Raw genomic sequence first — 24,248 nt, forward strand, 5'->3', positions numbered from 1 at the left:
TTATTAACATACATATACAGTTGTGATTGAATTTCCGACTTTGGATGGTCGAATTTCCCATTTGAGTATGAACGCAGCACGACTACATTTCCTGTTGTCCGCACCTTGAATACTCACCGTGCTCTCGCGGCTGTCTGCACCTTTCTGCTGCCGGCCTAGATGTGAGGAGGAGACCGTCCGCCCTTCCTCCGAGAGGAAACAGTGACGTCAAGAAACCAGGGCAGAAGGAGCTCGGCGTTAATTAGGCGCCACTGTTTTACTGAAACTACACGTCTTCTGAAAAAGCAGTGTCCGCGTTTGGTGACTTGAGGCTGGACAGAAAACACACACACACACCGCTACCGAGAGCGACCGACGAGAGGAAAACAAGCGGTGCGTAACCCGGGTTTTAGTAAGGTTTCAGTCAGTGTATTCTTGTTTGTCCTCTGGTGATTTAAACTCATTTGCCAAAATCATCAATGTTAAGCTAAACCCTAGCCAACCTGCTCCATGGCTTGTTTAGAGCACCAACGTTGACACAGTTAGCTGACTGCAGTAAAGTTGGGTCTTTTGACAATTAAATCTACATGGAGGCCCTTTTTTCCATCCGCAGGGGAACCATAACTACACCGCTGGCGTTATTAATAACACTCAACGGTGTGTAGGTGGCACTGAGTAGTCATTTTTTACACACTTTGTTATGCTTTTTTTTCCTCCTCCCACCATTTTACTATCAGATGATGTACAGTGTTATTCTAAAGTAATTTATTTGGAAACATTAAAGCATTAGACTTGAGCAGAGATACTGTGTTGGTTCACTTACAATGACCTGAGCCAGTTTCCTCCCTCACAAAAAATGCCCTGTTTTCATTTTGAGGCTATTATTAGCTTGGTATCTGCAAGCGTGACCTGCCTCATCTACTTTTCTCTCAGCACCGACTAAACCCTCTCTCCCTTTCTCTCTGTTCAGGCATGGCAGATCTGCTGAGGCTGCTGCTCCGGGTGGCCGAGAAGGCAGCTAATGTGGCTCGGGTCTGCAGGCAGGAGGCTGTCCTCTTCCAGCTCCTCGTGCAAGAGAAGGTCGGAGATGACAAGAACAAGAAGTTCGTCCAGGACTTCAAGACGCTGGCCGATGTGGTGATCCAGGAGATGATCCGGCACGATGTCGGCGTTGAGGTAGGAGAAGTCAAGTGTGGCCCGTCTGAATTGAACTGGAGGTGGATTGTAATCATGTCCTGTTTGTTCTTTTCTTTTTTTTGTTTGTCAGTTCCCAGAGATGGATGGCTTCATTCATGGAGAGGAGTCCAACAAGTTTGAAAATGGGCTTGGTAATGACTCGATGTTGTACTCAACACACCATGTGTTCATTTTCTCTTGTTAACTTGATGTAAATGACTTTAAGGTAAAGGTTATAAGGTCATCTATCCAACTACCGATTTTAAATCATGTGCTTCATACTGACCTTTCAGCTCCTACGTCAAAGTGTTGAGATGCAGCTGAGTGAGCCAATACATTGATGTGTCACTGTACAAATATTTAAGCTCACTGCACATTTCGCTGTGTAAATAATAAATGCAACTAGTCATAAAAGTCAAATGGAGCCTCGATGACTCTGTCACCAGGAGAGAGCGTGACAGTCACGGTGTGCGGTACGGAGGAGGAGACCGCGGCGTTGCTGGCCACAGTGCTGGACGGTGACCAAACGGCAGCATCTCTGCTGGCTCGAGCCATCCATCAAGATCCAGCTACCATCGGCGCCGACACAGACGGCCTGACGGTGCCCCTCCTCCCCTCTGAGCTCGGCATCTGGATTGACCCAATAGGTCAGAGGATCGCTGTTTTCTTCTTTGAGTCAGAGACATTTTCCAGAAAACAAGTTTAGCCTGAACAGGCACGGTTTGTCTCCTGTTTCTAATAAAGATGCCACCAGCCAATACATAGAAGGCAGAGAGGAGGTGCTCAAGGAGGGCCACCTGTTTCCTTCAGGGTTGCACTGCGCTTTGGTCCTAATCGGGGTCTATCTCCGGAGCACAGGTGAGCCTGTCATGGGTGTCATCAACCAGCCATTCAACTACAAGGATCCAGCAGGTGGAGGGTAAGTCCTCTTCTGAAATGGTTATTACTGGTTTCATTGTGATTGTGTTGTGCTGTTTTTAACTGTGATTACAGTTTGTAATCTTGGGTACTCCCCGTTTACAAACATGAAGGGGCAGAGTATTGAATACCTCAGTAAAATGCCACCCTTATCTATCACCTCAATAATAGAACATGTAATTGAATTAACCTCTGACCGTATCTACAAAAAACATAACATTCAAGGCAGAGTAACTGCATTGGATTGGATTGGATTAGATGGTACAGGTGTACCTAATAAAGTGGCCACTGAGATAGATATTTTCAATACATAACAGTGTTTTCCTTCTGAATTTGCAGCTGCATCTTGCCGAATATTTAGTTAAACATAATTTACTTATTAAAACAAACTCTCACAGTGTAATTTTGGAATGAAGCTGCAAAGAAAAAGCTTTAAAAACCCACTGTACACCGCCTGCTTGGCACCAAATGACTGGCAGACAGACACACAGAGACTAGCTTTTCAAAAAGTCAAGTAACATATTCTCAACCTAATTATTTGCGTTGACAGCTGGAAGGGGAAGCATTTCTGGGGGGTTTCCTGCGGCAGCATCAATGCCTGCTCCGTGTCCCGGCCCAAAGATGGACCTGGAGGGGGGCTGTCGGTGGTGCTGAGCTCCAGTGAGAAGCAGGTGGTAAAGGAAGCCCTGACCTCGCTGTGTGGCCCTGACAAGCTGATGTACGCCTCTGGAGCCGGCTACAAGATCTTGTGCGTGATCCTGGGTCTGGCTGATGTTTACGTGCTATCAGAGGGAAGCACCTTTAAATGGGACTCCTGCGCTCCTCATGCCCTGCTCCGGGCCCTCGGAGGCGGAGTGGTGGACCTGAATAAGTGTCTGCAGTCTGGCTCTGGAGCACCGGATCATCAGACAGAACTGACCTATCACCAGGCTTACGCTGAGTGTAAAGGAGCAGACCGCTGGGCTAACCATGGCGGCCTGGTGGCTTATCGAGACTGTTCTCAGCTCCGCAGCATCATCGGACCTCTGAAAGGCAAGCTTTAGTTGAAGGTTTGTAACCAGCACACGCTGACGCAGCTATTCATGCATTATATTTGATATGTTTTATATATAAGTAGAGAGAAGTATATGGTGCAGGATGAAATATTTTAATTATAAATACTGTCTTATTTTTAACCAGATATATTTGCGTATAAGTGTGTTTATGACAAGATGAACGCCTGGTCTGGGCCAAATCTTTTCTTTGGTTTTCATCACAAGTTATGATCCTCACAAGGCTGTTGACATCCAGGTTAGAAATGTTCTGAAAGCAAAATAAGTAAAAATACATTCCTTTTTGAAAAGGAAGAAATGGAAAAAAAAAAAGTGATGCTTATCAATCAAATCCAAAAATAAAGCCTGTCTCTTGGGTTCATGTCGATATACAACAAAGTAAACGTGATTTTGTTAATTTTGTTTAGCTCTGATCTGATTAGCGTTTAGGAAACATAGCTTTGTAACAGTTTGTCTGAATGCATAAAGTCAGGTAATCATGTTCGTTAAAAGTGCTCACTGCCGGACAGCTGGGGAACGCTTCCCTGCCAGAGGAAAAGCACTTTGGCATCTCGAGACTGCTTCTGATTAACAAGGATGAAGGATTTTTCTGGGATTAAAAGGAGTTTAAATTGTGATAGTGATATTACAGTTTCCCCACACGGATGAATCTGTTAAATGTTATAAGTCGAGTTGGGGAATTAGACTCAGTAATCTTCATCTCTCTGGAGTAACTCCTTTTAAGGAGCAGAGGGGTAGACGTACCATCTTGGCCGTAGCACCCTTGGTTAATAAGGTCAGAGGATGGAAAAGCCTTATGAGGTGAAGCGGTGAGCCTTTCTTCAGTGTGGGTTTACCGTAAAATAAATGATATTGTAGGATGGGATCTATGCAGGGTAACAGGCTCCTCCAAAGAAGTGAAATGGATTCTTATCCAGATATTTGTAATGATGACACGTGTAACCTCACATTCATTGTCACTGTATTTTTAAAATGGTATATGCATTGTTACATGACTGTGGAATAATTTATGTATAAGCCTTTTGAGCATAAAACATAACAACAATATGCATATAAGAAATCCTCTTTATTTTGAAAACCAGAGAAAGCAGGGGAACGAAACCCAACAGTGATAATTTAAAACTGTTTGCCAGCCAGGGAACTCGCCTCTTAATTCCCTACAAAAGAAACCCTGATGATTGTCAGATATTTTTTGCAATACTTCTGCATATTCTGTTAAAAAAAAAAAAAAACTGAAGTGTTGGCTCTTTCATTGACCTCGACCTGCTGCCTTGTAACATACAGCACTGTACATTTTCAAGTCGATGTGTGGAAAACAACATACTCTCAACATGGTTTCAGCTGTGAATTAAATTTCCCAGTTGGGGAATGAATTAGATATTTGAGGATGTATGATCCAAAAAGAGTCTTTCTGAAAATGTGGATAGGAGCTTAGATACTTGACACCTAAGTGACTATGTAAAAGAACACAATTGCAAATGAAACCTTTATCAAATTTCTTTTTTTGTTGCTTATCTCAAAGTAATGATCTCAATTTAACCTGCCCTCTTGTCAGATAGTTTTTATCATCAGCATAAATTATGTTAAATTCATTAGTTTAATTTATAAGGGCCATTTTAGCTGAGAACAACTCAGTCCAAGTCAAATGCATAAAAGAGAAAAACAATTTGACACATTAACAGAAATATGGCAATCGTAATATCCTGCTTCCATGACAACAACAACGGTTAATCTTTTCCAGCTACTGGACAAACCCACATCATGCATTACAATTCCAGAAAATTGTCCTGACAGTTGGGGTTATCCAGAGTGTGATGGTTGTGCAACTTCAATGTTGTTTTTCTAAAAATAAATTCATTCTACCGGAAAAAAAAATCTTAATTTGCAAATGAGCTGTTAGCTTAGCGGGCTACACCTCCTACTCAGCTGCAGCTGGAGGGGTCGGTTTAGGCTAAATCACCGATGACTGTTCAAAATCCTTCTGATGTTAATACAGGAGTGGGTGTGCAAATGAACAACAAAAACATGGTACTTTTCATTATCAGCTGTCAAATATTAAAAAAAAATAGCCTTTATCAAATTCCTTATCACACGCAATTGCCATTTCACTACACTCTCACAATCTGCACATATCAGCTGTAAACAACTACAGCTGTTTTAAATTAAGCACTGGTGAAAATTGTTACTTCTATGAAATAACCATATCAAGAAACAAAACCCAAAGTACAATCTATTATAATTTGTATAAACCCTTCCTGTTGTATGGTCGAGTAATACAAGGAAACCATTTGTTTAGCTTTAGATTGGATTTCCCGTGACCTTGACATTTTGAAAGCTGAACAATATCCGAGTGGAACCAGAAAAAAATCAACAGCTTATAGCACATCACTGTATTTAATTGTACGCTGTAAGGAGCCACTGAGCTGACACTGCAAACTTAAACAAGAAGATAAAAAATAAATATTTTTCAATGTATTCATCTAGAAACCCAGCGACCCTGAACAGGATAAGCTGTTACAGATGATGGGTGGAAGAATAACCTAGAAACACTATTATTTCTGAATGTTTATTTTTCTGTGGTAGATTTTTTTAAAGACTTGTCCTGAGCTGGGTGACAGTAATGGCATAACATACCCTAAAACATCCATGCTGGCATTAAATTGCACTTAAGAAGTGGGACCCTGATGAAAAAGGTGAAATGTAAACAACTGGAAGTTTTATTTTTCAGTAGCAGCATGAACGACCACGCAAATCAACTATGTGAAATATATTGCAAATCCATGATGCCTTTAACTGTCTTATTACAAGGCTTACTGTGAAGTCAGTAATGAACAAATTAAAGTAATAATGCTGATGTGAAAATGTCTGATATAAAAGTTACGTACGTTTAAGACTCGATTGCTGTTAACCAGGTTTTCCATCAGTTCAACTGTAAGTTTTACTTCCGTGTGGTTACACGGTGAATCAACAGGGGGCAGTGGAGATCAATTCTACGTGGTCAAAACAAAAATGAATCCCCAGCGAAGAAAAACATCAACATTTCAAAATGTCAAGGTGTCACTTTTAAAGTTTTAAGCAGCTCAGCTGGTGTTCAGTATTACAGAAACACAACTGAACTCATTTGCTGCTGTTTACATTTAAATCTGGGCTGCAGTTATATGTACTATTTGAATAAGCATATTTCAAAACAAACACGGTCTTATCATTTTCACCTATTCGGGTCCAGATTTGACATCTTCACTCCTCTCTGGTTGAGTGGCTCTTGAAAAGAGAGGTTAAGTGTAGGATGTGATTCTCTGGTAATCGCCACCGAGTTATCAGCATAGATTACGTATATTACGTATAACTAATTCTGCACGAATGGAGAAATCTTAATATAGTATTAACTTCGAGAGGATTTGTTTAGCTTCTGTTGTAACAAACCCTTGAAACTGAACTCCTAGAGAGCACAAGTCTATTTCACAACTCTTTTTTGCGGTATTTATCTGATGTAATCTTGCTGACCACACACTACCAGATTCACATCATGCCCTCTGATTTTATTTAGTTCATTTTGTTGAGATGAACTGGTTTTGATCAATTTTTTAAAAAACGTTTAATTTAAATATGGCAGACGAGGGGCGGATCTTACATGAGTAACCACTGACAAAGTGAAGCTGCCCAGATCATTAACTTCTTTATGCTGATTAATGGGATCCCTACCTTTCCCTTCGGCTGTCACTCTGAGTCTGGAACCAACGTCTTAATCTAACCTTACACAAAAAAAATTAACAACAAAAGTGAGAAAAAACTGTTAAAATGCAGGTGAATAAATCATGCATTGTAGGATTTGGCAGGAAATTATGAAAGGAAAATATTTCATTACAGCATCCAGATGAGGATTTCAATGCCAAGGCTACAGTCGACTTAAAGACCAACAAAACAATAAGATGAAGTGAGAGGAAAAGCACCGTCGCGTCACCTCTTCAACCATCCTTCAATACTTGTTCAGTCTCCTCTTCGTAATCTAAAGTCTCTCCTTCTCTCCTCTGGCTGATCAGCCTTATGAAGTATCTCCAGTTCAGATCTTGGCATGCCAACAGGCAGGCGAGAGACAAACATGGCCATTATATATTGTGTGTCCCTGTGTTGCTCTGTTGATAGACTGAGAAGTCAACAGACTTCACCTCTGGAAGGGTTTGCGGACCTTCTTCCTCCTTCTGGGGGGTTTGCCACTTTCCGCCTCACTGGACTCTGGCCGTTGACCCCCCGGCATGAAGAAACCTGTCTGGCTTGGGGGTGGAGAGAACGGGGGTGCTCCAGCTGCAGCTCCAGGGGGGTGATGAGGGGGTGGACCTGAGGGGAAGAAGCCCCCATTGGCAGCCATGTCGTTAGGAGGTCCTCCTTTAAAGATTCGGTTGAAGAAGTCCTGCAAATCTGCAGGGTTGGTTGGGCCTGTGGGGTTCTCTGAGGGCGTCCTGAAAGTGAAAGTTGGAATGTTCAGATTCAGCCAAGTGAAATTATGGTCTTTCCTGCTTGTAACGGCAATAGAGTGGTGCAGCAATGACATATTTTTCTAAGCCAACCCCAGAAGTAGCATCACGCTAGTTCCCCGAAAAAAAGCCAATGGGATTTTCCCACATGAGAGTTTGATTCACAACAATGCAGTCACATAGTTATCTTGGAAATACACCGACCACAGTGAAACTTTGGTTTTAAAAAAAACAAAAAAACAAAAAACAAATGAACAAATAAAAAAGGCCCGAATGAGAAACAGGAAAATGAAACAGCACATGCTTTAGCATCATGGAGCCACAACAAGAAACACTGTTTAACTTGAACGTACCTGTGTCGTGTGGAGTTGCTGTTGTTCTTTGCACCAAAAGAGATGTGGTAGGGCACACGGTGTGTGTCAGGAGAAATGCCTATTCTTTGGCAACCTGCCCACTCTGAAACACAACAACATCAGTTCAGGTCACACGACTGAAGGAAAAAGTGCAACAAGGAAATACTCTGAAACTACACTGCTCAAATTAATTAAGGGAACACTTAATCATCACAGTATAACACCAAGTCAGTTCATCGTCAGGGATATCAATCTGTCCATTTAGAAGCACAAGTGATTGTGAATCATTGTCACTGACTTTGGTGAAATGATCTTGAATCTTGTAGCATGAGGAGGGACCTGCAGCCCAATCAGGGTGGTCCAGCTCCTCCAGGATGGCACATCCATGTGTGTGTGATCGCAAGAAGGTTTGCTGTGTCTCCTAGGACAGTCTCAAGAGAATGGAGGAGATGCCAGGAGACCGACCGTAACACAAGAAGAGCTGGACAGGACCGTAGAAGGGCATCAACCCAGCAGCAGGACCGGTATCTGCTCCTTTGTGGAGGAGGAACAGGAGGAGCACTGCCAGAGCCCTACAAAATGACCTCCAGCAGGCTACTGGTGTGCATGTTTCTGACCAATCCATCAGAAACAGGCTTCATGAGGGTGGCATTAGGGTGTCATGAGGGCCCGACGTCCTCTAGTGGGACCTGGTCTAACAGCCCAGCACTGTGCAGCTTAATTGCCATTCCCCAGAGAACACCAGAATTGGCAGGTCTGCGACTGGTGCCCTGTTCTCTTCACAGATAAGAGCAGGTTCATACTGAGCACATGTGACAGGTGTGACAGAGTCTGGAGACGCTGTGGTGAACGGTATGCTGCCTATAACTTCATCCAGCATGACTAGTTTAGCAGTAGGTCTGTGATGATCTGGGGAAGGCATATCCTTGGAGGGTCACACAGACCTCTATGTCATAGTTAACAGTACCCGGACTGCTCAGAGTGATGGTCAGACCTTGGACAATGGTGCAGTGCACCCCCCAGGGCCGGGTTCCTCCTGGTGCAATGGGCCCTGGGTTCCTCCTGGCCAGAGTGTGTAGGGAGTTCCTGGATGACGAAGGGCTAGATGCCATTGACTGGCCCTCAAGTTCCCCCTGACCTAAAACACTGATGGAACGTTATGTATCGGTGTATCCAACGCTGCCTAGTCCAGCTGTCGAGGACCTCACTGATGCCCTGATCCAGGTCTGGGAGGAGATCCCCCAGGACACCATCGGCTAACTCATCAGGCTAACTCATCAGGAGCAGCCCAGAAGTTGTTTGTGAGTTGTGAGTTTATACAAACCCATTACGGAGTCACATTATGAGTTGCCGTAATGAATTCACACAAGTTGGATCAGCCTGTGATTACATTTTTTTACCTTGATTTTCAGCGTGGTTTTGAATCCAGCCCTCAGTGGGTTGATTTTGTTTTCCTTTGACTGTTTTGACTTGAATAATTTGTCATCATGATCTGGTGTGTGATTGTGTTCCCTTAATTGATTCAGCAGTGTACATTCTGAAGTTTTCCTTAAAAAAGGAATACATCACCCTCAAAATTACCAAAATCAAAACTGTATATCAATTTCTCACCTTGTTTTGCCTTGAATAATTTTTTTGCATGTCTCCACAGTTAATGGAAAACACTTCTTGTTGTCTTGTTGAAATGAAATGGGAGCCACGTTTAACAACAGCAAAACTATATCAAAACATCCGTTCAGAAACTCAAACAACTCGTGCAGTATAATCCAAATCTCATTTGTCCAGTCATATACTCAGTACTTCCCCAAAACATGCATTTACTAACAACTTCTGATTCGTCCAGACTCACAGATGATGTAGCGCATGTGATGCAAACCTGAAACTATGCAGAAGTTGTTGTTTTGAATAATATGGTTTTCGATGCATGTTTGGGAAGTACTGAGCTTACAACTGGATAGATGAGACCTGGGTTATACTGCACGGATTGTGTGAGAGTTGTAAACAAATGTTATGATATAGTTTCCTGTTGTTAAGATCAGCCCCCATTTACTTAATCAAGACTTTTCTCTGATTTTTGAGTCTTCGTAGAGGCACGGGAAATAAATAATTCAAGGTAACACAGGGTGAATAATTGATCCACAAATGGTCATTTTGTGGGAAATGTAACCTGTGCATACAAGCACAGAGAGGTGTAGATACTGATAATATATGAGCTCATACAAACCACAGAATGTATTTTTGTTTACTTACTGTTGAGAGGAGCAGATAAATCATTAGAAAAAGCTGATGTTCACCTGTAATATCGTACACCTTGCCATCCATACAGGCAAAGTATGTGATACGAAGGCCCAGCATGCTGGACTCAGCCCACAGGTCCCCTTCCTCAGCACTATGGCAACGGTTGCACTCAGCACAGAACCGGGCCTCAGCAGGTTCACGATCCATCTCGAACCGCCTGCAAGTCACGAAGCAAACACAACTGTGATGAAAGTTTACTGCATAAAACATGACGCAGCTGTGTGTAATAACAAAATGTTTGATTTCCGTCGGAAGAAATCCTCGACACCCATTCAGCTGATGGTGTTGGGTGTGTAGCGACGTACTTGTGTTTGCCTTCACACTTGGTACACATCATGGTGTTCATGGCTTCCTTCAGGTCATCCTGCAGTTTAGTGAGAAACTCATTCATGGACTTTGAGAGCTCAGTTGCTGCCATACGCTTCCTGCGTGGGAATGAAACAGACTGGTTTGTGATGTGTAACCATAGCAGGCCTAAGGAGTCAAACTCCAGTCAATCTCTATTTACTATCACTGTTTCACATATGACATTTTAGGAAACTTGATTTCGGGTAAATAATGCAAGAACAGTGTCCAATAAGGTGATCTTACAAGGATGAGATAAATATGTTGGTTCCAATATTAATTTTTAACAAACTGATGATACCACTTTCCATCTGCAGGGGGAAAAAAACTTGGTTTTGAATATATATGATTTGTTTTTATTTTGATGTCCTTTGACCAGTTTTTCTGTGTACTCACAACTCGTATTCTCGTCGTGTCTCTGGGTTACTGACAATATCCCAGGCAGCCCTCAGTACTTTGAACGCCTCTCCAGCACGTGGGTGTTTATTCTTGTCTGGATGGACCTGAAGAAGAAAGGACAGAGAAAAGGAGTAAAGGAGAAAAACTCAGCCTCAGATACAATTAGTGGGTAATTATTTCAGGTGTACAACAGTTGTATTTTCTCCACTCAGGCACTTCACACACACCTGGACAGCCAGCTGTCTGTAGGCCTTCTTCAGTTCAGCCTCAGTGGCATGCACCTCCACACCCAGCACTGTAAAGGGGTCGAGCTCATCTTCTGGTACCTCAGCCAAAGCCAGAAGTCTCTCCAGCTCCTGGCCCGGTTGGCTTCTCCCTGCTCTGCTGGGCGAGTCAGGGCTGGATGGTGGCACATGGCCACGCCTCCTAAACCTGCATCGGACTCTCTCCAGCAGGGACACCACCCTCTTCCAAAGCCTCGACTCCTGAAAAGCTGTCCAATAGCGTTTTCCCCTCTCTCCACCAACGCGAACCAATGCAACTTTTGCCCACTGGTAACCGAGAATAACCAAAGCGCAGAAGAGTCTCAAACAAGATAAGGCAGCTGTCTTTACCCACTTCACTGACCTAACAATTTTATCCGCCAAGTCTGTTCCTGTGCATTTAGTCCATTTCAGAATTCGACTAGCGTCTGCCTTCATTCCTGCTGTATCCGTCATCTTTATAAAGATCTGCTGTCCAAAGTTATAAAGTTTCACCCCTCCGGTCTCCACACCGACTCCACAATTGTGAGTTAGTGTGACAATAATCTCAATCATCATGTGAATGCAGGAGATGCACCAGAAGCTCAGGGACTCTGACAGCATTTCCTTCAAAGCTAAAACGAGCTGGTTGCCTGTCCGTCTGCGCCCTCGGTTCTGCTGATGGTGGTGGTGGTTACGTCTGCGGGTCTGCTTGTGTCGACCACCGCTTGACATAAAATTGCCTTTTTGAATGGAGGAAAATGCACTTTGACTGCTCTGCTCTGAAACTGATTCACTGCTCCTCAATTTGCATTTCCGTCCAGGCCCCACGTTCCTCCAGCCAGACTCCCCATTCATGTGCTGCTCCTTCGCAGCTTCATCCTCTTCCTGATTTATAACATGCGGGTTCTCATTATCTGCAGTGTCGCCATGCTCGAAGTCTTCTGAAGCCACCTCAGTATCCTCGTTGACCTCTGTAGATCCACAAATCTCTGCTTCGCCGATTCCAGTGTCTAGTGGAGGGGCTGGATTTGGGGTGTCCTGAGATTTGAGATAGGCTGTTTTATCCTCCTGCTCATATTCATCATCAGTCTTTATAAACTCCCACTGGTTAGACCCAATCACTGAGGCGGAATCGCCATCGGGGATCTCCTCCTCAGCATCTGTAACGTCATCCATCTCCTTCTCAGCTCCTTCTCTCTCCATGTCCCTTACAGATGTTCGATTGAGGCGCTGTGAAACTGGAATCTCATGGAAGATGATTTCCTAGATCCATAATCTGTGGCAACATTTTCCCCAGGCTCTCATAAAAAAGTGAGACTGGGGGCTCCTGAAGGTCAGTCTCGGGTCCACCATATCAGCAGCCACTTCCAGGTGTCAAAGGGTTTTTACACACCTCACATCATGCATCAGGTCGTTGCCTGAAAAGCAGCACATACGAGTTCTGCTTGCACCAACACTGTGAAAAAGCAGAATGAAATGAGATTTATGCTTCTGTCAGTAGTCATGTATATTGAATTGCAAATTTTTACACCTTACTAAATCTTAAACGAAGGGGTGTCCACTATGATGATATACATTTGTCAACCATCAGTTCAGAGAATATGCTAAACCATGGTAGCTATAGATATAATTCTTTTTTTTTTCTTTTTTTTTAGAAAAGGTGCTGTATTTCAGTGTATATGAATATAGCAATATGAAATCACATATAGCACAACAACAGATTTGATCCATACTACACACCCTACAGAGCAGCGCCACTGAAACAAAACGTTCACTGGTTCCAGCTTCTCAAATATGAGAATGAGCTGACTTTTTTTTATCTCGTTGTAAACTGAATATATTTTAGCTTGGACTATTGGTCGAACAAAACAAATACAAATAATTGACTAACTGACAATAAAAATGAAAGTTAGTAGTTACTTTTTACCTACACCTGCTGCTACCAGTACCATATAGAGGAGAAGTTAACTGCGTTGCCACCTCACAGAGCTCACCATGACTGTTAACTACACGGTCTTGGAGAAGCTTTTCCTAAATAAATAATAAAATGAGAACGAGTAGGTCGTGTCATTTATTAATGATTAACTAGATGACCTTATCCGTCCAGGCCTTGTGGAAGTGGACAAACAATAAAACACTCAAGCTGCACGTAAACACGTGCATGTGCATGAGAGCAACACAGATTACGTTCGGTTAACTCACGTTCTATTCCTTAACCATAGTTGTTTGCTAATGCAGTTAGCCGAGGAGGAAAACGCTGTTTCAGAAACGAGCTGTATGAACACACGTTTGACCTTTTTACAACCGAAAAAACACGTAATTACGAGGCGGTCGGACTAGTGAACTAGCTGACCGGCTAACTTGGTATCAATGTATATCTAATAACATCACAAGATATTTTCAAGGCGGCTAATGTTAGCAGACAGCCTGGGTGTTAGCACGAAGCAGCAGCCAGCCAACAGGATGACAGACAGGCACTTCAGGGGCTAAAATTAGCTTGCCTCTGGCTGGCTAACCTGACAACATTTCGACTAAATAAGGTCTCCAACGACGATTAAAACGACACCACAGCTGCAAACTGTTAAAATTTTTGGCTCACAGACAGCCAAGCGAGCAGCTAGCTGTTAGCTAACAACAGTAGCGAGCTTGGGCTAGCTACTGTTAACGTCTGCTGCCCCTTCCTGTGGGGCTTGACGAGCAGGCTCGGGCATGTTTTGGACACCGGACGAGCCCAGCAAGAAAGCACATATTTTTTTTGCATCAAACAAACTGGATGTCATATATACCTCTCAGATAATTGTGTAACCTTGTTTGTGAACAGACAGCCAAGTGTCCGTGTTGTTTTTTTTAGCCACTTCTTCTTCTTCTGCTCGTTTTCCTACTTTCTTCCAGTTTCTTCTTCCTCCTCCTCCCCCTTCATCTTCTTCGTGGTTTTAAGGACCGTTAGCACACAATTCAGAAAACCTCTACTGCCACCTATTGAGTTGTTGGTATAACTGATAATTAACAACCAGCCTCCACATTGTTTTTCGTAACAGATTTACCGGTTACTAATACAGTTCAACACAGCCTTTTAACCTTTTATACAAATATGGAAATATTCAGTAATCATAACCAGAACAATGTACACAATCTCACCTCAGAGGCTACCTATATGGTTTGATCAAGATACAAAATATAATGAAATTGCATTAGAAATAATACTGGGTTTACAATTCCATGGCAATTAGTTGAGGAAGGCTTTTGCTTGTTTTTATATGATAATGTTCAAGGTGAGGCCATTAAAAAATCACCTGCTCCCTACTGCTTTCTGCTAAGGAGCTTATTTTGCAAACAAAAATCATGAATAAAACAATTATGTATCAATCAATGTATTTGCAAAAAGGAAAAAAAAACAGGACATGTACTATAATCTGTAAATGCCCCCTTATATCTGAATAAAACAAAGTATTCTATGAAGTGATGTACCTTTATGAAGAAGAACATGCACACGCCCTGGTTTGCAGAATATCATGTAGTAAATATTAAAGCGGCGCTGGAGTGGAGTATGATGTGATTCAGGTGAAAAGAAGCTATATTGGCAATAGAAAACTACACCAGGTTTGTTGTTGAGCTTCACTGATATTGTCGATGGTGTTATGAGCGTGTACTGGTGAATTTTGGAATTGTCCTTTAAATGTTCAAATAAATGTATCTAACAACTACGTTTCACTCTGTTTAATTTACGACCACCCAACTCCTAAAAGCACTCAGGAATCAGTAAAAAAAAAAACAACAACAAAAAAACGCATTTATCTATAGTGTTCGTCAGTCTGACTGCTTCTTTAGGTGTCTTTGACATGGCGACATTCTGGGAACCCCCACAGCTTCTGCATAAAAGACCAATCTTGAAGACGCACAGGGTTAATTTCAAGCCCCCACCACCACCACCCACATCTCCAATTTGAAAGCCGCCTCTCTACCGGGAGAGGAAGGCTCTTTTTCGGTCAGATGGCGTGCTGCAGTCCGCCCCCGTCATTCTCCAGCCCACACAGACAGGGCAGCCAGCAACCAATACGCTGCGCCGGAGGAGGATTTCTGCCAGTGATTTCAGACGAGCTATACGATACGCAAAGGGGATTTACTACGCCAATCTAAGCCGGGGAAGCTTTCGGCAATAGGTACCAGGGTAAGAAACGAATAGGATAACGATGTGTGTCTGAGGCTGGGTGTTTTCTGCGAACATCTGGCTCAGGGATACTTGCCTCTAGTCGATGGTTTTGTCTTGAGCCGGAGCTTATAAATGTGTGTACTTTAGCGTCATCTGAACGCAACGTGTCTCATTGATCAGCCGGAATTCGTTTTTTTTTAATTTCTTTATCAGTTTGACTCCGGGAGTACCGACGTGTGACATTCTGTGGTTTGGAGAAACACCTTTCTACACATCCGTCTATCTGTCCTGAAGAGGGTAAGAGAGCTTTATGTTTACTCAAACATCTGATATAGATTGCATACGGAGGAAAACTATTTCTCTCCAAAAGTATGCTTAAACTTCCCATAATTATCTATTTTAACATCAAGATAGAAGAGTTTATAATCCACATGGGGGAACATCTTTGTCTAAATAAATAACTTGTATGGGATTTCTCCAACTGAAGCTTCATGTCTTTCTAAACTTTCCAGAGCCGTGTGCCATGTCTCTGCCACGCACACTCGGGGAGTTGCAGCTCTATCGGGTGCTGCAGAGGGCCAACCTGCTGGCTTATTACGAAACCTTCATCCAGCAAGGTGGTGACGACGTGCAGCAGCTCTGTGAGGCAGCAGAGGAGGAGTTTCTGGAGATCATGGCACTAGTTGGCATGGCCACCAAGCCACTGCATGTGCGTAGGCTCCAGAAGGCCCTCCGAGACTGGGCAGCAAACCCTGCCCTTTTCAGCCAGCCCGTCTCTAACGTTCCTCTCGGGGGTATCCCACTGTTCAAAGTGGACGGGACGGGCTCTGGTGGATCCGCAGGCGGGCCCAGGAAGTCTGTGAGCAACGGGCAGCCAGGGTCACCATGTGAAAGGGAGGATCGGGCTTGTCTTACGCCGATGCACAGTGGGAGTCCAAGAAGCCCTTGCTCACAGGCCTCCCCACAGCCACCAGACACACACTACAGGGAAAAACTGTCCCCCATGGACCCACACTGGCTCAGCCCAGAGCCCGATGGGAGCTGCACTCTGGCATCTGCATCTGGAATAGAGGAGGAGCCGCCCAGCCCACCTCTGCCGTCAACGTGTCCTCCAGGTCCCTCCACATCTCCTAGCCCTTCCGCTTCGTTTGTCCCGTCGGCCCTGTCGGCCTGGCCAGGGGGACAGCTGGATGGGGAGACAGCGAGGGCGGTGGTGGACAGCGTGGATAGGCTCCTCAGGACCCTGCCCAGGTCAGATCCTGCAGAGGTGAAGACTCTGCTTAGGATGAACAAGAAGATGGCAAAGACTGTGGGACACATCTTCAAAATGGGATCCCAGGACGTGAACAAAGAAGAAGAGATCCGGAAGTACAGCCTCATTTATGGACGCTTTGACTCCAAGAGGAGAGAGGGGAAGCAGCTCACACATCACGAGGTAAAAGCATCAAAGATGAATTGTTTGAATGCATCACATTATGTTTCATACTAATAATCTGTTGTTATATGGAAGTTGACATTTTAATCTGTAGGGCAGGTGTAATCAGGCATTAAAATATATACTGTATATATATATATATTTCACAAAAAGTATGTGATTTCTTTATTGTCTGCACATGTTCCCGTCCTTCCTTCACTCAGTGCTTTTCCTCCTCAGTTGATTATTAATGAAGCTGCAGCCCAGTTCTGCATGCGTGACAATGCCCTTTTGCTGAGACGGGTGGAGCTCTTTTCTTTGGCTCGGCAGGTTGCGAGAAAATGTGCCTACACCTCCACACTAAAGCATGCAAGGTAGGGGCACTGCCTATAGAGCCTATAGAGATCTGTAACCAGTATAACCATGTGACCAACACACCTCACATCATGAGCAACATGGCAATTCTTAAAATACAATCAAGGTTGGGTCTGTGAAATAACTTTAATCCTATCATATCTGGAAAGAACAGAGCACCTGATTCATCTCCCCAGCAGTGCATTTTTTCTCAATGCACCTGGTTCAGATCACAATGGGAATTAAACTCCAACCTCTGTAGTGTTAGTAATGAGCTAACACACAGGAATACACAAACCCAGCACAGAACATTTCTATGTCTTTATGAAAGTAAATACCAGTGGTTTTTCCCTCATAATTACTTAATTCCAGAAAGTAACAACAAAGTATTCATGCAATAGGTTTAACAGTGTCATAATTCAAGATATTATATATTTATTTTAAATGTCCCAGTCAAAAGATAGAGGCCAAATAAACAAGTGCTCTACTCATAATCAGCCATGTGCTCGTTACATGAACAATATTTACAAATATTTGCAACAAACATCCAAAATATATTTGCACATACAAATAATTCTGTTATGAAAATGTCAATTTGCAATTATTTCACAAGTTGAATAAAAGTTATGTATTCAGTGTGATTTCTTCTCTGTTGCTGCAACTCGTACAAAACCATCAGCTTGTTTTGACAAAAGTAGATCTTAAATCCATTACTGGCTTTTTTCTTCAACCTCCATATGCAGAGGAAGACCATGCAGTTGAAAACTTTGCAAAAAACAATAACTCAGAAGTAGATCTTGAGTCAAGATTTCTATTTGTCAAATGACTTGTTCCCGAGGTCAAGAATGAACTTTCATGTTCAATTGGCTCAACTTGTTTCCTCCTGTAGGCCAAACGCAGACGAGAACAGTGTCCTGTCCCAGAAGAGAGCGAGACACGAGGTGAGTTTTCTGAGCCGCACCGTCGCCAGTTAACAATATTCAGTTCCCCTTCTTATACACAACCTTGTGTGTAAACATAGCCAAAGTTCAGGTCACTTTTCAGTAACATGAAGTGGGTCATTAGCACTAAATTGACAGTAATGTGTTTTAGGTAATCGTGCCTGAGAGTGTGTCAGCACTTCTTGGAGTGGAGAGCTCAGAGGTCTTGGCCCAGAGGGCAGATGATGACAGCTTATCTGCAGAAAGCCTCGACAGTGTATCACATGGTAAAGACTTTTGAATTATGTCATAAAACCAACTGTTTGTCTGATCTGTAAACTGATCTTCAGGTGATCGGTTGATCTTCTCCGCCTTAAAGTCATCCTGCCTGTTTTTTCTAAGTATTTATTAAAGCACTTGCACCCAAATCTGTCTGTCCCGTTAGACATCGGCTCCCAGTGCAACCCGTCTTCATCACCCCGTCCCCACACCGACACGTCCAACCCTGCCAACTGGAGTCGCCATCTCATACAGCAAACGCTTATGGATGAAGGGCTGCGATTGGCTCGCATGGTGTCACATGATCGGGCGGGCAAAATCAGCCTAGGGTCAGAACGAACTCACTCTACAGGTGACTTTTACAATAATAATTTAACGACATTATGTACCTAACAATGGACACAGAATAAACGTATATTTTGCAATGTTTGTCCAACTTTGTTCAGGTTGAAGGAATAGTTTGACATTTTGGAAAATATGTTAGAGTTAGATGAGAAGCTCAATGCTACTTTAAAATTGGAACGGTCAATATAAGGTTACAGCCAGTTAGCTTAGCATAGCATAGCACACAGACCAGAAATGGAGAAACTGCTAGTAATGCTCTGGCCAAAAGTAACAAAATCCACATATCAGCTCCTGTAAACCTCACTAATGAACATGCTATATCATGATTGTTTAAGGTGTCCAAAGTCCAAACTGTAAAAAAAAATCTGAATATGTTTATGTGTTGAACTATTTGTTGGCTGGAAGTAGTTTTACACTTTGATTTTTAATAGAGATTCAATAAACAAGATGTGGTGTCTCAAGGACCAGTGTGTAGTATTTAGGGGGAACTATTTTCAGAATTGGAATATACTATTAATTTGTTTCTTTTGTCCGGGTTCTCCGGGTTCCTCCCACTGTCCAAAGACATGCAGGATGGGGATAGGTTAATTGATGACTCTAAAGGTGTGATAGTGAGTGTGAATGGTTGTCTGTCTCTACATGTCAGCCCTGTGATAGACTTCTTCACTTAGCTGACCGTGTTGCTACGGTAGCCCAGGACGTACAATCCAAACACTGGCTTTAGACAGGGACATTCATGTTTTCACGTCTGCGTCGGTCATCGTAGTTCTACACACATGGCACATTGGAGAAGTTTCAGTTAATTGCAATCTGTAGCTGTTACTACACACTGTACCTTTAAATAGTGAGCTTAAAGTGATGGTTCGGAGTGAAATGCACCCTAGGTAATTTCCACCATGACATCCAGCCAAATACCCCCTTGGAAGCATTTTTAGCGATGGTCAGCATTGGTCAAGATAGCCGCTATCAGCCGAATGGCTTAGTACTAGCGCTATGGTACAGAGGGTATATCTCGTAAATTACCCCACTAATAATGCATGGAATGTTACCAAACTTCTGCGGTAGTACACATAGTGTCTGTACTCACAAAACGAGGCATTTGAAAGTTTGTAAGTACACCAGGAGTTTATTTAAATGATATAAAAATAACTAACGCTACCGCAGCATAGACGCTACTTCCGTGTTTACCCAGCCGATGCCGTAACGCGAGTTCCACGCGAGAGTATGAAAAAGTTTCGCTAAATGTTTATAAATGCTTGTATAATCAGGTCAACACTTGTCAACACTTGTTGACCTGATAATACAAGCATTTATAAAAATGTGTTGACCTGATAATACAAGCATTTATAAAAATGTGTTGACCTGATAATACAAGCATTTATAAAAACTCAGCTAAACTTTTTCATACTCTCGCGTGAAACTCGGCATCGGCTGGGTAAACACGGAAGTGGCGTCTACGCTGCGGTAGCGTTAGTTAGCGTTAGCAGCCGAGGATAGAAGCTATCAGGCAAGTGTTCATTTAAATAAACTCCTGGTGTACTTACAAACTATCAAATGCCTCGTTTTGTGAGACCCTATGTGTACTACTGCAGAAGTTTGGTAACATTCCATTCATTGTCTAATTAGTGGGGTAATTTACGAGATATACTCTATGTACTATAGCGCTAGTACTAAGCCATTCGGCTGACAGCGGCTATCTTGACCAATGCTGACCATCCTTAAAAATGCTTCTGAGGGGGTATTTGGCTGGATGTCATGGTGGAAATTACCTAGGGTGCATTTCACTCCAAACCATCACTTTAAGAGGTAGATTTCGTTAACCCTTAGACAGAGCCAGGCTCGTGGAGTCAGCTAAGCTAAGACATTAGTGATATCGATCTTCCAATCTAACTCTTCAAGAAAGCAATAAAGCTTATTTCCCAAAATATCAAACTATATATTAAAGTTGGAATTTGGGGGCAAGTCGATGTTGTAGTTGAATTGAAAATGACAGACAGAGAATCCCTAACCTTTCCTAACAATGAATATTTTATAGCTCCACAGCTTGAACCGTACTGAGTCACCATCTCTCTAAGGGTGACGCCTCCCACCATGTACAGATGAACTTCACCAGACTGTAAATTAGAGTATAGAAGTTAGAAGGGGAAACAGAAGGAGGTGTAGAGCATAGAGAGGAAAAGATTGAGATAAGGAGGGTGGGGAGGTGTTACACTGTCATAGCCCTTTTATACCCTGTTGCCGTATGATTTTTCTGATGCATCACAGCTACTCGCAAGGAAGAGAAAAAAAAAGCAAGTGATCCGGGCAAGTTAGTCGTTCTGGGCTGTGATAGCCAGTCGAAGAGATGAAGCAAGGAGAAGGAAGCCAGCAAAGACATGAGGGGGCGGGGAGGGAGGGGGCATAGGAAGTACTCTGTGGGCGGCAGAATTGGACCCCCCCCCCCTCTCGGCAAGCGGCTGACGTCAGAGTGTGTTAGGTGCGTGGGCTGAAGGGCGGGATGGATGGGCGTGGGGGCGAAGGAGTGGGAGGTAATTGGAGGGGCGTTGCATTGACTCACCAAGCGACAGTGTACAAAAATAAAACCTGTGGGCAGGGAAATGGCACAGTCTTTTTTATACATCTTCTCCCTCTACCAAAAGGACTGCGGAAATAACAACAACAAAAAAAAATGACATATGTTTAATCTCTGACGTCGATCTCCTTCACTTTGTCTTGGGGGTTTTTGTCTCTCTTTCACTCATTCAAGTTTCCTTTGTTTGTCTCTCACATTAATCAGAACTTTCTCTCACTTCCTTTCAACGTCACTGTTTTCTGCTAAAACATATCTTCCATCATGGACTCAGTTCTTTGTCATGCATCTTTTTTATATTTAAGTCATGAATATAAATCAAAATCCACATGTATTTTTCCACGGATGTTACTGAATAAATGCTTTAAAATGTTTCATGTTAACACAAGTTACATTCTTCAAGTTGTTATGTTGCTGCATGCCGCTAAAGCACATGGACACGCAGGGTCTCTTCATGAGCAAATCAAAAATAATAGTAATATAACTAATATTCTTTCTAGTGCTATTTGCATTTACAACTTCCTTCGTAAGCTAATGGATGCACATACATGTTTGATTTATTTACGTGTGTCGTCTCACTTGATTCTTTGACTATATCACTGCCTTATCACCAGCTCAAAACTAATCAAACTTGTAATGGAGACTTTTTGTGATTCAGCAGCTTGGGTTGGTCATATGAGCCGTGATGACTTCACTGCATGTGGGAGAGTTTCTCGCTGAATTCCCAAAACTATTATTCAAAAGGTCTCAAAACACTGGTTGCATCTTTACTGTGACTCTTAACTTCTTTTTTTATAGTATAATAATACTTGGCTGTCTGGTCATTGTAAAACTATGTGCTGTTCATATTGCATTCAAAGCTTTAAAACTATCAAAAGGGATTAAAAAAACACATAAAGCCAGCCATATTTTACTTTCCTTTGACTTCCCGTTTTATTGACACAGCTCACAGATTATTTACAATGGATGTTGCTGACCAATAGGTCCATTCACTGGCTTCAGTCTGGCTGTTAGTGCTTATACTTTTCTCTTAACTAGTGTTTGTTATGTAAGTGACTCTTAAGTTAATTCATCTCAAACTGTACCTCTCTCCACAGACCATGACAGTAAAGTGGAGAGGCAGAGCTTGATAACAGCATGCAGGAGCAGCAGCCCTTGCATCAGCAAAAATGACTCTAATCACCGGGGGAAATGAAAACGCTCACATTTGGTCAGGGAACTTGTCCTCGGGACCCGCCACTGAAGTTCACTTGGAGTCCACACAGACCGTCTTTACACCGATGTCTGATGAGGAGAAGACTCTTATCGACTTCAAAATCAATAGAGCTGTTGTCCAAATGTACCAGCGGCTGATATAAACCTGCAGTGACTCCTAAACAGTGAAGGTGTGGATCAAAAGGTTCTATTTTCATTGAAATACATGGACTGCCCATCCTGCAGATTTTAGCTGATAGTGGAAATAATGTATTGATTTTATCAGGAAAAAAAAAGACATTTTATTCATTTAGTCAGTAGATAGTGAGAAGTGCCATGTGTTGACAGCGCCGACGGTTTCAGATGAAGTGGGCTCGACACAGCAGGGGGCACTGCAACTTTGGATATCAACTCTCAACTTTCTCCTGTAACATGCTGTAGTTATGTAAAGGACATTTGGTTTAGTAGGAAGAGTTTTATCTACGTTTTCAGCAATTCACAAATGAAAAACTGTATCTCACCCTCAGGAAACAAAGGAGGTTTTGTTTTTTGTGTATTCTTTAGGATTCAGAGATGAAGATACATAAAGTCCACTTTGATGGATGAGTGCATGGCACATGTTGATCTAGATTTCCCAGAGCGGACTCAGAAAAACCCCCGTCAGTCACCCATTATCTGAACAGGCTTGCTGAGGTTTGTGACACATAAAGCCTTCATCATTCTCTCCGGCACATCTTTCTTTCATGATATTTTTTTGCACAAGTTGCTGGTACGGTTTTGTCAGGGGTGATACTTCAGGCTTTTGTTGTCTTTAATTGTGTGGAAATGTACTCACAACACCTATTTAGAATATGGCGGTATAAGATAAGAGAACCGTTGCTTTTTGATGGAACAGGTAACTTTTTTAATTGTCTCTACACATCAGGCTTCAGGGTCAGCTGTGGGCTCTTGCTCCAGGGCCCTTCAGCAGGGAGGATGCTTGATGCCACCAGCTGCTCTTCTTATCTTTGCTTTAAATTGTTCCCAATATGCCACTCCCGAGGAGAAGTAAAGAAAAAATACCACAGCTTTTTCAGGAAATGTGGTTGATCAGTGTCAAGTTTTGATTCAATTTTATTTAGGTGCAGTGAAAATATAAGGCAGTGTGTTCTCGGGGTGATCTCTGTAATCCTTTTCCCCCTTTCATCCTTTGAGACGTATCGTAAATTCGTGACTAATCTTTCTTTACTTTCAAAGATTTAGAAAAAGAAAAACATGCACAGAGGTTGAGAGAAAGAAATCTCATGGTGACTCTTGATATTCAGCAGCTCCTACAAGTTCCATCAGCCTATTTGACCCCTGTTTAAAATTGTTAAAATGTTTTCAGACTTGATGTCAAGGCTCGTGTTGATAATGACATAAAACCTTCTTTTTTTTCAGTGAGATGGCCTGCTGTGAATCAGTTACATCTGCCTGTCTATTGAGTAACCTCCTCAGTTTATTATGTTGCGAAACAGATTATTTATTTTGTTACATCTCAATAAATGTTATTTTATTGCTTAAGAGTCTCAGTGTGTTGCATTGTTTTCCACACAAGAACCCATTTTCTTCTTGGCAGTTCTCATGTGTGGAAGGGGCTGCAGGAGATGCGTCACACAGTCAGCAACACCTCTGCTGTCGTCTGGTTTGTTGCACTGACGCTCAGCACTGATCAGCCTCTATGCCGGCATGACTCACCTGCACCAACGATGTCATCAGCGCTCATCTCCACACACACACGCACGCGCACACACACACACACACACAC

The 24,248-nt window shown here is 42.8% G+C and overlaps 3 protein-coding genes across 6 annotated transcripts; 2 read left to right on the top strand and 1 right to left on the bottom strand.

Annotated features, from left to right (window-relative positions):
• The first annotated feature begins 156 nt into the window (after nucleotides 1-156).
• On the top strand, nucleotides 157-6,707 carry inpp1 (inositol polyphosphate-1-phosphatase). Its single transcript, XM_084040265.1, has 6 exons — nucleotides 157-372; nucleotides 950-1,155; nucleotides 1,247-1,307; nucleotides 1,602-1,802; nucleotides 1,900-2,074; nucleotides 2,624-6,707. Exons 2-6 carry the CDS (start codon nucleotides 952-954, stop codon nucleotides 3,114-3,116), a joined length of 1,134 nt encoding a protein of 377 aa, XP_083896391.1. The 5' UTR covers nucleotides 157-372; nucleotides 950-951; the 3' UTR covers nucleotides 3,117-6,707.
• On the bottom strand, nucleotides 4,173-14,152 carry dnajc14 (DnaJ (Hsp40) homolog, subfamily C, member 14). Of its 3 annotated transcripts, XR_014599235.1 has the most exons (8): nucleotides 14,024-14,146; nucleotides 11,220-12,693; nucleotides 10,990-11,096; nucleotides 10,554-10,673; nucleotides 10,245-10,405; nucleotides 7,951-8,053; nucleotides 4,666-7,582; nucleotides 4,173-4,610 (listed from the first exon to the last, which is right to left on the bottom strand). XR_014599235.1 is itself a non-coding variant. In XM_084040244.1 (7 exons), exons 2-7 carry the CDS (start codon nucleotides 12,438-12,440, stop codon nucleotides 7,288-7,290), a joined length of 2,007 nt encoding a protein of 668 aa, XP_083896370.1. In that variant the 5' UTR covers nucleotides 12,441-12,655; nucleotides 14,024-14,152; the 3' UTR covers nucleotides 4,173-7,287. The 3 variants fall into 3 exon arrangements, 2 of the variants coding, with proteins under 2 accessions (XP_083896370.1, XP_083896369.1); XM_084040244.1 differs by having other exon boundaries at nucleotides 4,173-7,582; nucleotides 11,220-12,655; nucleotides 14,024-14,152; XM_084040243.1 differs by having other exon boundaries at nucleotides 4,173-7,582.
• An 890-nt stretch (nucleotides 14,153-15,042) lies between these two features.
• Nucleotides 15,043-24,231, top strand: nab2 (NGFI-A binding protein 2 (EGR1 binding protein 2)). Of its 2 annotated transcripts, XM_084020810.1 has the most exons (8): nucleotides 15,043-15,405; nucleotides 15,601-15,684; nucleotides 15,900-16,822; nucleotides 17,042-17,175; nucleotides 18,045-18,096; nucleotides 18,248-18,362; nucleotides 18,521-18,706; nucleotides 22,366-24,231. In XM_084020810.1, exons 3-8 carry the CDS (start codon nucleotides 15,911-15,913, stop codon nucleotides 22,461-22,463), a joined length of 1,497 nt encoding a protein of 498 aa, XP_083876936.1. In that variant the 5' UTR covers nucleotides 15,043-15,405; nucleotides 15,601-15,684; nucleotides 15,900-15,910; the 3' UTR covers nucleotides 22,464-24,231. The 2 variants fall into 2 exon arrangements, with proteins under 2 accessions (XP_083876936.1, XP_083876937.1); XM_084020811.1 differs by having other exon boundaries at nucleotides 15,043-15,684.
• Nucleotides 24,232-24,248: the final 17 nt, after the last annotated feature.

This window comes from Eutrigla gurnardus (genome assembly GCF_963514095.1).
Source record: "Eutrigla gurnardus genome assembly, chromosome: 2".
Classification (NCBI taxonomy): Eukaryota; Metazoa; Chordata; class Actinopteri; order Perciformes; family Triglidae; genus Eutrigla; species Eutrigla gurnardus.

Bases quoted from the DNA above. Each gene is read 5' to 3' on its own strand.
- inpp1 (XM_084040265.1), top strand. From the start codon at position 952: ATGGCAGATCTGCTGAGGCTGCTGCTCCGGGTGGCCGAGAAGGCAGCT. The intron at 1,156-1,246 runs GTAGGAGAAGTC...TTTGTTTGTCAG, and splicing joins GGCACGATGTCGGCGTTGAG to TTCCCAGAGATGGATGGCTT. The intron at 2,075-2,623 runs GTAAGTCCTCTT...TTGCGTTGACAG, and splicing joins AAGGATCCAGCAGGTGGAGG to CTGGAAGGGGAAGCATTTCT.
- dnajc14 (XM_084040244.1), bottom strand. From the start codon at position 12,440: ATGGAGAGAGAAGGAGCTGAGAAGGAGATGGATGACGTTACAGATGCT. The intron at 11,097-11,219 runs GTGTGTGTGAAG...TTTCTTCTTCAG, and splicing joins ACAGACAGCTGGCTGTCCAG to GTCCATCCAGACAAGAATAA. The intron at 10,406-10,553 runs GTACGTCGCTAC...CGTGACTTGCAG, and splicing joins AAGTGTGAAGGCAAACACAA to GCGGTTCGAGATGGATCGTG.
- nab2 (XM_084020811.1), top strand. From the start codon at position 15,911: ATGTCTCTGCCACGCACACTCGGGGAGTTGCAGCTCTATCGGGTGCTG. The intron at 16,823-17,041 runs GTAAAAGCATCA...TTTCCTCCTCAG, and splicing joins AGCAGCTCACACATCACGAG to TTGATTATTAATGAAGCTGC. The intron at 18,363-18,520 runs GTAAAGACTTTT...CTGTCCCGTTAG, and splicing joins CCTCGACAGTGTATCACATG to ACATCGGCTCCCAGTGCAAC.